Source organism: Podarcis tiliguerta, assembly GCF_965153285.1.
Source record: "Podarcis tiliguerta genome assembly, chromosome: 3".
Lineage (NCBI taxonomy): Eukaryota > Metazoa > Chordata > Lepidosauria > Squamata > Lacertidae > Podarcis > Podarcis tiliguerta.
Window position 1 is genome coordinate 38,967,736 of NC_139536.1, and position 13,534 is coordinate 38,981,269.

Consider the following 13,534-nt stretch of genomic DNA (forward strand, 5'->3'; position numbering starts at 1 on the left):
TGGAAGCTGTACACCGGCTCCCTCAGCCAATAAAGTGAGATGAGCACCACAACCCCAGAGTCGGTCACAACTGGACTGACTGGTCAGGGGTCCCCTTTACCCTTTTATAAACTCAACTGAAAAATCAGCCAGTCCCTGGCAATAGGTTGCTGACCAGCTTAGCCTTCTGAGGCCCAGGACAAGTGTACCCAGCTACCCAACCCCTTTTGCATGGGCCTGCCTAACAGAGTTAGGAAAAGAGCATGAGGATACAAACCATAATATATAATGCTGCAACTGTCTCAGGTGTCTCCACTCCATCCCCCTGGCTATATAATACTACTGTGCCTTCTCTGAACTGTATTGCATTAATCTTCTTCCATCCCCAAAGCAGGCAGCAGTGCCTCCCACACAAGGGAAGCACAGAAACAAGTACAATTGATGCTCCTTATTTTCCTCAGTGTTGTTTTGTTTGAGCACTTGCTTGAGCACGTCAAGTTTGGCTGTGATCCTATACTCACTTACAAGAAAGTAAGCCTCAATGAAATCAACAGGACTTAATTCTGTTGTACCATCATAATAATATCTAGGCACCATAATAGGATCTAGGCACCATCACAAGAGGGAGAAGAAGCAAAATGGGCAGCAGAAGGGACCTATCTCACCTCTAGGGAACTTGTGAAGTGAATTTGTGTATGCCTCTTCTCCCACACTCCCCTTTACTTTACGTGGCCCACTAGTTCTTACTACTTCTAGGAACGAAGCACTTTGTGGTTGCCTAGGAACTGCGCAACATGCTCCCAAAGATGAAAGCCATTATGGGTCATGGAGTGGGTTGTAAACGGCTGCCTGAAGACTTGTAAACTGCAGCTGCTGCTCTCAGTTACCTCTGAAATTGCGTGTGCTGCAACCTGGATGGTATAAGGGTGACTTAAAGCTTAAAACCCTCAATGAACCTGCCCTGCTACATACATTACTAGATGGTTAACATAAGCATCTATATCAGATGAACTCTGATACCACTCAGAGGTCATGGTTCTCAGTTACAAAATAAGCAGCAGGCTTCTAAGTCTCAGCATGAAATACGAATCCATTCATTTGAAGAGTAGAGACATACAGGAAGATATAGCACAGAATTTACACCACAGTGTCTAATCATGTATTCCATCCCACAGGCCAAATAAAGCTAGCATTGTTTTTTAAAGGGGCAAAAGGAGAATTAGAGCTATCAGAATGCTAATAAATAGGAATAACTGGTGCAGGGGCACATAACATTTAGCATATTTACTTCGAAATGTCTGAGTTGCTATTGCTTATACAAAACGGCAATAAAACCTCGTTTTAAGAATGTAAAAACATAGAGCCCTGCTGGATCAGGCCAGTGGCCCATTTAGTCCTGCATCCTGTTCTCAGAATGGAAAGTCTACAAGCAGGATGTGAATGCAACAGCACTCTTCCACTACTGCAGTTTCCAGCAGCAGATATTCAGAAGCACATGGCCTTCAACAGTGGAGAAAGAACATATCTATCCAGATAGCAACCATTGATAGCCTTAGCATTCATTTTCTTGAACTGTCCAAAATATAGTGATACATAGCAATGTTGAAAAGGAAAGAGTACTACCCTGGCCCCACGAGGTGCTGGGATAAAACCATCACAGCCCCTTCTACCGCCAGGGAACAACGAGCAACACCCCAGCCCCGTGAGGTGCCAGGGTGAAACCACCAAAGTAAGAAGGTAAGGCGCAGGCAAGTCTCACCCACAATATACCACTGGGTGAAGGCGCCATCATGCTCTGGCCCTTGAACCACTTCTAGACAATGTACAGTGGTGCCTCGCAAGACGAAAAGAATCCATTCCGCGGGTCTTTTCGTCTTGCGGTTTTTTCGTCTTGCGAAGCAAGCCCATTGACGGAGTAGCGCTATTAGCGCTATTGGCGATTTAAGGGCTAAAAACGGCTTTTTAAGGGGTGGGGGATTAGCGGTTTTGCTGCTAAAATGCTTTTAGCAGCTTAGCGATTCAAAATAAGGGGTTTTGGAGCAAAAAAAAAATTCACATTTTTTCGTCATTTTTCGTCTTGCGAAGCAAGCCCATAGGGAAATTCGTCCTGCGAAGCACCTCTGCAAACGGAAAACCCTTTTGTCTTGCGGGTTTTCCGTCTTGCGAGGCATTCGTCTTGCAGGGCACCACTGTATTGATACATCACCCAGGCCTACTGTCCAGGCAATAATCAGGGAAGCAGGCATGACACAAAGCAAAAAGCAGGCATGTCCCTCACAGGTTTGATGCAAACCATACTTTGCAAACCAGGATTAGAAGTTATCAGTTTTCAGTCCTGGTTTGCAGGCAAGCACAAACCATAGTTTGCCAGTTTGGATAAAAGAGCAAACCATGACTTTCATCAAACCAAGAAGGGAATCACAGTGAAAGATTGGAAGGAATAGTTGGAAATGCATGAGAACAATGGTTTTGCCAGGTTTATTCACATAAGGTCATATAATAGTTTGGCATTATGTTTGGGTCAGACTATAATGTGTAGCATGCAATACATAATTGTTCAAGCTGCAGTGATAATTCCTTTTACCTCTGTGGATAAAAATTCCTTCTGTGTGGAATGCAATAAAATGGCCAAATTTATTTTGAGAGATCAAGTGGAACTATATCCCTGCATATACCGGCTGCAAGGATATGAAATAATTCCACCATGTGCAATTAATCCTTAACTTCAAGTTCTTGTGTTAAGTTTATTTGAATAACCTAGCCCCCTGTGCAATCACCGGATCAATCTCTCTCTCAGTTATTGTTAGTACAGCAGTGTAAGTCAGGGACAAATGATTTCTGCAGTTCTGAAATCTCACTACTGAAACAAAGAAAAGAAAGAGAACTACAATAAATTTATTTGCCTGATAAATTCAAATTAATGTGAACTCATCCTCTACCGGTCAGTCACATCCTTTACCTCCCTGGATCTTGGCAGCCCTGCTGCCAAAGCTGCCTGGCTGCTCCAACAGCACACAGCAATTCCTACCTCAAATCAGACCTAGACGATCTCCCCTCCCCTCTTTTATCTTGGCCTTTACTAATTGTTTTTGTTCACTCTTGTCCTCCATCCATCACTATTATAGATACCTCCTCTGTGTCTCACTCTCCTCAGTTACTGTAACTCTCAGTCTTCCAGCTCAGTTTTACAGTTTTTAGCTTCCCTCTTTGGTCAATACCACTCCATAATTTCCCACTGCATAAAGATAAATGAACGCATTCTGCATGAATTAAAAAATGTTATAGTTCTGGAATTCTTACAGTTTTGGGATACTATCTCACCAGTAGACTAATGCCATATCCTTTATTTCAACACTTTACTTTGGAGGGGGGGGGAAGCTCTTTTACAATTCTTGCATTATCAGAGGCTTTAATATTGCAACTATTTTGATCTTCTTCTATACCTGCCGTACTTAATTTTGTGCCCTAACAAAACAGTAAGTTATAAATAAAATGGCAAAGTGCACAAATCATATCCAAACTGTTACTGTGACATTTCAGGTGCCTAGAAACACCAGAATTGTTATACTGGATCCTAAAAATGATTTCATTATCCTGATGCAATTGTTCTCCAATCTCTGCATACACACATAGTACTTTGCAGTGTGTTACACAAAGGTAAGTCTTTGGCTAATTAAACAATCTATGGATTTTTATAGTGAGGTAGGGGGGGTATTTTCGTTTCTTACTATGTTATGTGTTTTTGTGTTTTCGTATTGTAAACCATCCTGGGATGAAGGGCAGTATATAAATTTAAAAAATAAATTAAAATAAAGTTTGCATGACTTGTGACCCAACAAATCATACCTTGCAAGTGCTTCACAGCCCCCCCTGCTTTTGCAATATATGGGTCACCGCTATATATAGTTGGTGGGCTTGACATTGCTGAATGGACCACAAGCTGCATGGGCCTGCACTAATGTCAATCCTTAAATATAAGGCAATGAATCCAACGTAAACTCTCCTCCCTCTTTGCTGTGGGCTCCTATGTCAACCTGATCAGGCTATATTTCAAAAAAGTAAGCAATGCACTAACACCTTGTCTTATACTCACTACATATAGGTTCAAATCCCCTATTCAGTCTGCAGCTTCAACAGAAGATGACAGTATGACCAACTCAGAGCAGGCCTATGTTTTATCTTTTTCATGTGGTAACTACTTGAAACAACTTTCGCACAGTGCCTTCTCCATGCCAATGCCATAATGTGTCAAGGCAGTCATCTCATTAATCTTAAAAACTGTACTGGGGAGTTTCCATTCCAGCACAAGGAATGGAGACTGCTGGTGTGGAAATCTTTGTGCTGGTTGGGGGGGGGGGACCCACATTATAAACAGCTGCATGTTATGACAACTGCATAGAGAATATACCATATACAGGATATTTCTAACAGCTTCTGCACTATAAAGATAACACACAGACAGGCTTCTCAGCTGACCTATGACAGAATACACACACACACACACACACACACACACACACACACTTCCTTTTCCTCGTCAGCTCTCTCTGCCCAAGGCCTAATTCTACACATTAATTTTTAAATGTCATCATTATTTTCATGTGGTGAACGTTCCTTCAGAATTTACAGCCACAAGGTATTTATTACATTCTGCAGAAGCTAAACTTTCCAGTGAGCCTCCACTGTATGGTGAATATTAAAGGAAAATGCTTGCAGCTTGAAAATTGTGAGGAAATGTTACCTCTTGGTGGTGTTGCGATGTAAAAAATGATGGCAGAATCTGTTCTACAGAAGCCTCGTTCATACTTTGCTGTTTACATGTAGACTCAATGTGTGGGAAGGAGAATGGGGATACACCTGACAGTTCCAGCATCACATGTCCCAGCCCCCTAGCTCTGACATCCACGCACTCCATGGAACTTCAGTAAAGTGGAGCCACCCCACATACAGGTACATATGCATAAACTCCTCTCTACATATAATCTGTTGAATACATGGACATCAAGAGGCTGAACTAGCAGACACTCTCAACTCTCCCCTCCACGTATTGGCACCTGCCCCATTACGCTTCAGGAGTGGAGGCAGCTGATTCAGACCCACTATCTCCTATAGATTCAATGAATGAAAGGTTAAATTGTCTAGAAGATCTTTGGCCTTGAAGGTCAGAATATATCTCCTCACCTTCCAGCAGTTTCCATCTGCCTTCCTAGTTTTCCCAATGTGTGTGGGGAAACCAACTTTGTAGGAAATGGCAAATTTTATACTCCTTTTTACATTCAGTAGTAATGGTTACACACACCAAGCCGCCTAATCCAGGACTCCACTAGAAAATCTCTAATCATGAACGATGAAAAAGGGTATTATTGTGTTTGGAGAAACCAATGCAATGCATTTACAGGATTTTGCAGCTGTGGAAAAGAAGGGGATACTCTTAAGGAATGCCCAATAAACAGATTCCTTAAGAAGGGCTGGAAACCGTGAACCACTAGCTCCTTCCAACCGGTGAAACATTCAACCTGAATGTTAGCTTAGATCTTACAAGAATGTACATCCAAATGCAAATGTACTGCTGTAATAACATAGGCATCAGTAGCAGATGCTCAGACTAATAAAATCATTGTTTGTTACACATTAAAGATGGATTATTTGTTGTCTGGGACAAAACGGAATGCGCAACATGACAGTTGTCCTCAATAAAACTATTTCTACTTCCATATGCATACCAGGAGTCAGACATTCTATACAGAATTTATTGCATTTGTTTCCATATGTAAATGTTGAAACAAACAGAAGCATTTATTTCAGTCTATGCAAAATGAAGGTCTGTGTGGGACATCTGGAGACCAGACCCTCAATGGCTTCTTTAGCCGCACAGGCACAGACTGAAACTACACCCTGCACCAGCCAAGTGGGATGCAGCCAACCAGCCCTTGCCTACCTGCCACATATTTTCCCTTGGATAAGGCTTTGTGTGCTCTACAATTCCATGAAAACTCTCCACAAATACTGAATTCAGTATGGGTGTAGAATTACCCTATGAATCTAAGCCTATCTTGAAAAGAAAAGGTATTTCGAGCCCTTATGACTAGTGCCAGAAGAGCGGCAGAGTGAGCTGCTAGAGCATTTCACTGCTCTTTCGGCAGCCCACTGTACTCCCAAGAGGGAAGGTGACTGCTTTGCCTCCTTCCAGTTCAGGTTAGAAGCCAAGTGGGCTGTCAAGAGATATGAAACACTCAGCCCTTCCTCTAGCAGCTCACTGTATTTCTATGCTGGGCATAGGAAGACCTTTCCTCCAGACTGGCTGTCAGTGAAAGCAAAGAGCACATCATCCCTTCTCCGGCAGCCCATACTTGGGGCTCAGGGGTTGAAGCCCCAGCCTTCGCTTCCAGCATAGAAACCAAGCAGGCAGGTATCTCCCTGTTTCTACACTGGAAGCACTGGAGGTGAACTTCCTTCCTGTACATCTAGCACAGAAACACACCAGGCTGGTGGCAAAGGGATACAGCAACCCATGTTTCTGCGACCAGCAGTAATCAAGACTCAGAATCAGAGGCTGTGGTCTCCTGATTGAGAAGCCAGACAAAGTTCAGGGTTCTGAGCCAGCTGCTGGGTATTAGGAGACCATTCTGCCTGAGCCTGTCAGACAGGAGCAACCAGAAGAAACTCCCATACCACAATGGCAAATGTGGCCAGAGCCAAGACCCTCACAAGCATCTTTTCCTGAGTCCAAGGACCCAATACTTCCTACAATACCTCTCCTGTCTAGCGGTGCAGAAAGTACCCCAGGCTATGGAATTGAGGAGTGCCCATCTTCAGGTCAGAGGTTTGTCCTTAAATTCTCTACAACAGGGAAGAGCCTAGTAAAGGTACTCTAGAAGCTGAAGCTTGAAAAGGCTGTCTGCTCTCAACCTCTGTTGGAGCAAGTAGCTCACTCAGAGCTATCCGTGGTCCTGACCTGCCTTGCCCCAAGGGATCTGGTATCAGACCAGAACACGACAGACATACAGACTGATTTCTATGCTGGAAACATAGGCCAGGGCTTTGCCTACTGGATGTCTCGCATAGAAATCTATCAGGTTGGCAAGAGAGACACAGATCACTTCATCCCTCTATTGCCAGTTCACTGCACTTCTGTGTGAGATGCACAGGAGGCTCTTCCTACAGGCTCAGCATAGAAATGGAGCAGGCTGGAAAAAGAGGCAGGCAGTGACCATTCCTGGCCCACAAAAATGTTTTCTGTGTCTGCAATCTACTCATAAGAGAAGCTGGAAAAGAAAGGAGAGGGTGCTCTATCCATACTTCAACAGCAACTCTTATGAGTAAAAAGCAGGCAGGTAATTTTGGAGGCTAATTTATAAGGCTGCCTTAATGAATTTAAAGTGGGTAGGCTAAAATTTCTAAAATCAAGAGCTGCATGCAAAAAACAAAACAAAAAACCAACAACAAAAAAACCACCACACAAACAAATTCAGGCGGCAGCACTGAGGCCACCACAGAAATGGTCCTGCTTCTTGCAGAGACTGATCTGGCAAACATGCAAGATGGAATTCAGAGCAAGTTGCCACTTGCAGATATTAACTGACAACAGAGGATCATACACAAAGCTGTTCTACCCTGAATTCCCATGCTTATATGAAATGATTGCAGGCTAAAATTAATTGATATTAATAAGGAACCTTAATCTGAACATGATAAAGCTACTAAGCCCTGCAAGCGGGGGGGGGGGGGGGGAATACACCGCACTGTGTAAACAAACAAAACAGCCCGGTGGAGAATATAAGCTATTTCAGTTTTATTTGCTCTGTCAATTACTTCCCCTTATTTTATGCATAGATTTAATTCATATAATGAAACCAAAATATGTTCCCTTACCATGCAGGTATGACACAGGGGATTTCCTGACAACACACACGTATGGGGCTGTGCCTCAAGCCATTAGCTGGCCACACAATGGTAGACCTTGCAAGGTCCATGATGACTTTATTTATTTATAGAGTTGTATCCAGCCTTTCAATCAAATTATCCTCAAAGGGGCTTACAATGGATCGATAACACACACATATACTGTACATGAAGAAGCCCTCACAATCTCACAGGTGATGTTTCCCTTCAGTTTTGTAGTCATGGGGCAAACTGGCAGTTAATCAGAAGGGGGAAGCAAGCTCCTTGCCTTTGCTCCTTCCCTGGACAATAATTGGGGATAGATGGGCTAGTTTCCTTCTTGCTGCGATATTTTTTGCCATGATGGAAGCCACTGCTTAAGTAAAGAGATTACACTGCACACATGGTTACTTACGTTTGGTGCACCTCTGAGAGCCAGGAGCTTTGCTCCAGCCGTGACAGCACTGCCCTCCACAGACATTCACCCTGCAGCAACAGGAAAGAAAGGAAACAATTCACCACAGCCCCTCTTATAACCTCATCAACGGCCAGGTGCAGCACTCTCAAAATCCAGCTACAAATCAATTGCACACTTCTCCCCCTCCCTTCCCGCCCCCATTAGGGAATGAGGCCCTTGCGAAAGAATTGCTCCTCACCTCAATGCAGGGGTGAGATGGGAAAGAGCTGAAAAGGAGAGAAAACTAACATGCTAAAGGAGGAAAGACTCAGCAGACACCAGCTCACTGTAATGAATGCTAGGAGTTGGCAAGGAACAGTAAAGTTTAAAGCCTGAGGGAGGGCAATTATAAATGTTCTAAATAAGAATAAGACACTCATTGTTCTTTAGCACTCCAGCCTCAAGCTCCTAACAGATGAAAATAGGCCTCCCCTGGCTTGTTGTGCTTCCTAACAGGGAGTGGAGAGCTTTCTTTATCTGTAGTTACCTCACTTTCATTACATGTGACCTCAAGGCACATCCCTCTTGGCTGCATAAGCATGAGAAAGCGTGCAGACGTCCAAATGTCTCTGTTGTTTACATTCTCATCACCTTCCCAAAGATTAGGCCCTGAAGCCAGCCATAATCAGTGAAGAGCCACAGCAGGATATCCAAGGAGAAAGGGAAAGAAAGCCCTAAAGACTTAGCACCAAGACAGCTGAAAGGATCAAGGTCAGATTCAGCCCTTTCCAGGCTTAAACAGGCCATATTAGGAGACAGGTTTTGAGGTACCATAAAAGAGTAGCCAGTCGTCAACATGCAACGGGCACCCATTTGGATTTTCTGCACGTGTCGACAAAATTCATTGGGCCATCTCTGTGAAGGGTGCCATCCACATAAGCCATCTTGCTCAGTGGCTGTCAAGCCTTAGTACCTAACAATCTCCCTCGTGGAGTTTTTGTCTGATGTCTTACCCCAATACCTTTTCTGCAACCTTGTCCATTTCTAGGATCCCTCTCTTGTGAACACATGAAAAGGTGAGACATACTTAACAATCTATTGTTGTGAATATGGTCTATGTGACAAAGTGAAGCCATTAAACAACAGGGCCCAACAGGGTAGAATACTGAATAGCTACTGCAGAAGGAAAATGGCAGAAACAATTTCAATAACCAGGCCTTATGGAACATGTAAAGTTGTAATAAAAAGGCTGCCTTTAGGCATGGCAGCACCCTACCTGCGATAAGCATTCATGTATTAGGTATTAGTGATAAGAAATTGCAGGGCAGACATTAAGAGTTCTACAAATGTTTGGGTCTAGAGCCATTTAATCAGCTAAATGGATCAATTTTTTAAAAAAATTAAACTGTCTAAAAAGCATCTAGGAATAATCAAGCAGCAAAATTTTAAAATAAAAGCCCACTGTTTTTAATAATGTACAAGAAATTTATTTTTAATAGTGTACAAGACAGGTGCTATCCTAGAAGAGTTATTCTCTTTTCTCACCCACACAGAAGAGAATGCCTCTTCTAAATGCGGCCTGATGTAATCCATGGAAGCATTAGCAACAACATGAAAAAGGAAGCTGCTCCAGAACTATTTATTCATATGCACACACAAAAATCACAATTAATTAAGATTTCTTTAATTGAATGACGGCTCAACTTTTACCATATGTATGCACTATTGGGCAGGCAGCTGTTTCCTAATGATCAGTCAAATACTACAATGGTAATTTCAAGGATTCCATCGTTCTTTTATGATTCGTAACTTCAGAAGATGCAAAAGCCTCTTTTCTACATTGACTCATGATTTGTATGATGCCTCCTCAGAAAGTGCCAAAGCCTTTCAGGGAGGGGTAAATATACAAACAACTCCCCATTTGTGCAAGGGTTGTGTTCCAGGTCATTGTACATGTCAGTAGTCAAACATAAGCCAGTTCTGCTACTGCCCCCTTCCGGAACCAAAAACAACACACGTGTTGGTGGTCATACGTCAATCGGACACAAGCAAAATGGTCACCACCTGTGCCAACCCTCAGACAACACTCTCTTAACTGAGAAGGAAAAGGGGGCTCAAATGAACGTTCTGTCCCAAACTTTCTCAAAGGTTCTTGAATATGTCATTGGAATTATAGGTAACTCAAAACTCCCTCAAATTGTGGAAAATCCTTCACTTAAAAAGGCCACCACCACCATTTCAAAGTCTCAAACCTCACCTCAAGCCTTACGGTAGAGGGCAGAACCAGCTCCAAGTCTGGGCCCTGTTGGTCTAGCCTGCCACTAGTGGTAGCAGAAATTTCCCACCAGCCAACACTTTTATTTCCCACAATGGCACACTGCAACACTACAGCAGGGGCACTGAGGGAAACTAAAATGGCAGCTAGACCTGTTGCTGCAGGGAATGCTAGGCCAAAAAAAAAAGTCTTTTTTTAATGGAGTCCCATGTGGTCAAGGCCAGGATCCATGGTGGGCCATATTTGAACCCTAGCAGCTGCCCAAGAATGGCAACCTTGCAGCAGTAGGTAGGAATGCCTCTCCCCTCCAAAAAAAATAAAAAATAAAAATAAAAATAAAAATAAATCACCACAAAGCCAAGCCAAGCAAGCACCTCGTGCAATGCTCTCCATTGTCCTCACTTCCCAACGCAATACTCAGCCAGGTGTGAAGCAATACAGCAAAGCCCAGCAGATGGATTCCTCCCCTCACAGCCCGGCCCATTTTTTCTCCACCCTGTGGTAGAGGCTCCAGCCATAATAAATAAATATTGGGCTGACCCAACCCCCTTAACTGACAGAGAAAGGGGGGGGGGCAAAGGCCGAAAGATAGTGGCCCTACTTCTTTTAGGAGAAGACAGTGAGAAGGGTTTGGGGGGGGGGGAGAGAAGAGAGGCATTGTGGGAAACACCGAGCATACATTTCATTAAACAAGCGTTCCCGCTTCTGCAGGCGCGCGCGATCAAAGCCCGTCCCACCGGGGGGGGGGGGGGTCTCTCGCGCGGAGGAAGCGATGCAGCCCCACAGGAAAGGGGCAGCGTCGCCTTACCCCTGCAGCTGCTGCAGATGGGGCTTGGAGTGAACCTGCACGCTGGAGGTGCTGTTGCTCTGGCGCTGCTGGAGCTTGGAGCGCGCGACCAGCTTGCCCGCTTTGCTGAAAGTGGAAGAGGCGGCGGGCGCCGCCGGGACGCTGCTGCTGCTGCTCGGCTTGTGCTGGAGTTGCACGGTGGGGCCCAAGCGGAGCTGCACGCTGGGGCCGCTGGCTTTGCTCATCCGGCGAGTCCGCTCCAAGGTGCTGCTGCTGCTGCTGCTACTCCGCCGCGTGCTGCTGCTGTAACGCGTGTTCAGCACCTCCACACTGAACGCGCGCTGGTGCTGCTGCTGCCCGGCGCTCTGCCGGCGGCTGCCCGACGTGCCCGGCAGCACATAGGTGATCGTCCTCCGCTTCGCCTTCTCGGAAGCGTCGAGGGCCGGGGACAAAAAGACACAGGCGCAGAGCAGAAAACCCCACCTGATCCAAGCCATTTCCAAGAAACTCCCCGCAGCCACGAGAACTCCGCAAACCCTCGTTGCAGACAAAAGAAACGCACAAAGTTCCTGGTTTTGCAAAGGAGGTGGGGGAAAAAAAGATTGTCTGCAATTCCGTCGCTCCTGGAGTGTGGCTCCTTCTTCCCTTTTATCCTGAAAAGAAAACAAAAAAAGGGGGGCGGAAAGAGCTTTAGCTCCTCTCTCGCATCAGCCGCCGTCCAGGGCTCTCTTTCACCATGTGAGCAACTCCAGGGGAAAAAGTTGTTGCACGGAGTAAGAAAACATTGTTAAGGGAGAGGAAGCTCGGTGGGGTGTGGGGAGACCTCGGCTCCAGGCAGGAGGAGGAGCGGCGGCAGAAGGGTGTTTTCTGGTGGGGTTTTCTCTCTCTCTCTTTCCCCCTCTCCTCTCCAAAGAAAAGCTATTTCGGCTGCCGGAGTTTGCTAGTGGTCTAAACGCATGGCTAAGAAATAAGCTTTAAAGCAGTTCAGGCTGAGGAAGGAGGGGGGAAGAGTCTTTTTAAAAAGTTTCTACGGGTGTGCGGCTCCCCTTGAGTGTCAGATCTGCGCAGCCAATCTCAGGCAGGCATGACGTCAGGCAGCCGGTCCTAATTGGGAAAACTATAAAATGGGGCTGGGAGCTCACAGGCACGATCCAGTTTCAAAAACAGAGTTGCTGTAGACCTGAGAAGGCTCCTGGATCTGCGACCTCAGACAAAAGCTCAGTGATGTGCTATTGACGGATCCTTTCGTTCTTTGCATTTTGTAAGTGTGGGGCGGCTGGAAGTTAAAAGAGTGATCTTCACCCACAATACAATGGTGGAAAGTGTGTGCACAATGCCTTAAACACCAAGGCAGACAACGCTGAAACGTATCACAACACCAGGGGTTGTACTATCTACCCATACTAAATTCTCATAATCTTTCCTTTTGTAACTTGCTTTCAAGAAGAAGAAAAATTAAATACAAAACACCAATGCCAGGCTAGTGCTTGATAACTTACGTTTGCAAAGTCACTAACTGCCATTAAGCTGTGATTTGAAAGGGTCTAAGCATTACAAAGTACAAAGGCATATAATAGTGGTCATCAGTGTATCCAAAGAATGGCAAAACATCCATTACCTGAACTCCTAAAACTCTTTATGTGCTATTATATACCACACATCATTGAAAAAGCACATGCCATTACATTTTGAGTGTGTATATGTCAGTAACAATACAGTGCAATTTAATGCTTATTTACTCTGAAGTCAGCTGTACAAAGAATGCTCTGTGGTACTTACTCCCAGATAAATATGCATAGGATTTCAGCCTTTAACCCTGATCCAAACAAACTTTGATATACTACCAAATTAAATCAATAGGCTTCATTCCTGAGTAAACATAAATAGGATCACACTGCACATCTTGGTGAACCCAGTAGAATGTACAGTACAATCCTGCATGTGTTTATTTTGCTGAGTACAATGGTACTTATTCCCCTTCTGAGACTAATCCGCTTCACTGATGGCTCTAGTTTGCAAAAGGATATGCTGCAATACAGTGGTACCTCTGGTTACATACGCTTCAGGTTACATACGCTTCAGGTTACAGACTCCGCTAACCCAGAAATAGTACCTCGGGTTAAGTACTTTGCTTCAGGATGAGAACAGAAATCATGCTCTGGCGGTGCGGCAGCAGCAGGAGGCCCCATTAGCTAAAGTGGTGCTTCAGGTTAAG

The 13,534-nt window shown here is 44.7% G+C and overlaps 1 protein-coding gene across 11 annotated transcripts in view; it reads right to left on the reverse strand.

Moving 5' to 3' along the window:
- Window positions 1-12,609, reverse strand: part of LTBP1 (latent transforming growth factor beta binding protein 1) — a 180,216-nt gene extending 167,607 nt beyond the window's left edge. For 3 of the 11 annotated variants that reach the window (XM_083432127.1, XM_083432126.1, XM_083432125.1), the window contains exons 1-2: window positions 11,341-12,608; window positions 8,276-8,346 (exon numbers count right to left, since the gene is read on the reverse strand). In XM_083432127.1, coding sequence (XP_083288253.1) covers window positions 8,276-8,346; window positions 11,341-11,816 — 547 coding nt within the window. In that variant the 5' untranslated portion in view covers window positions 11,817-12,608. Of the gene's footprint in view, window positions 1-8,275; window positions 8,347-8,804; window positions 8,954-10,514; window positions 10,582-11,340 lie in introns of those variants that run through there. The other 8 variants (XM_083432124.1, XM_083432120.1, XM_083432130.1 and 5 more) reach the window with 6 other exon arrangements.
- Window positions 12,610-13,534: the final 925 nt, after the last annotated feature.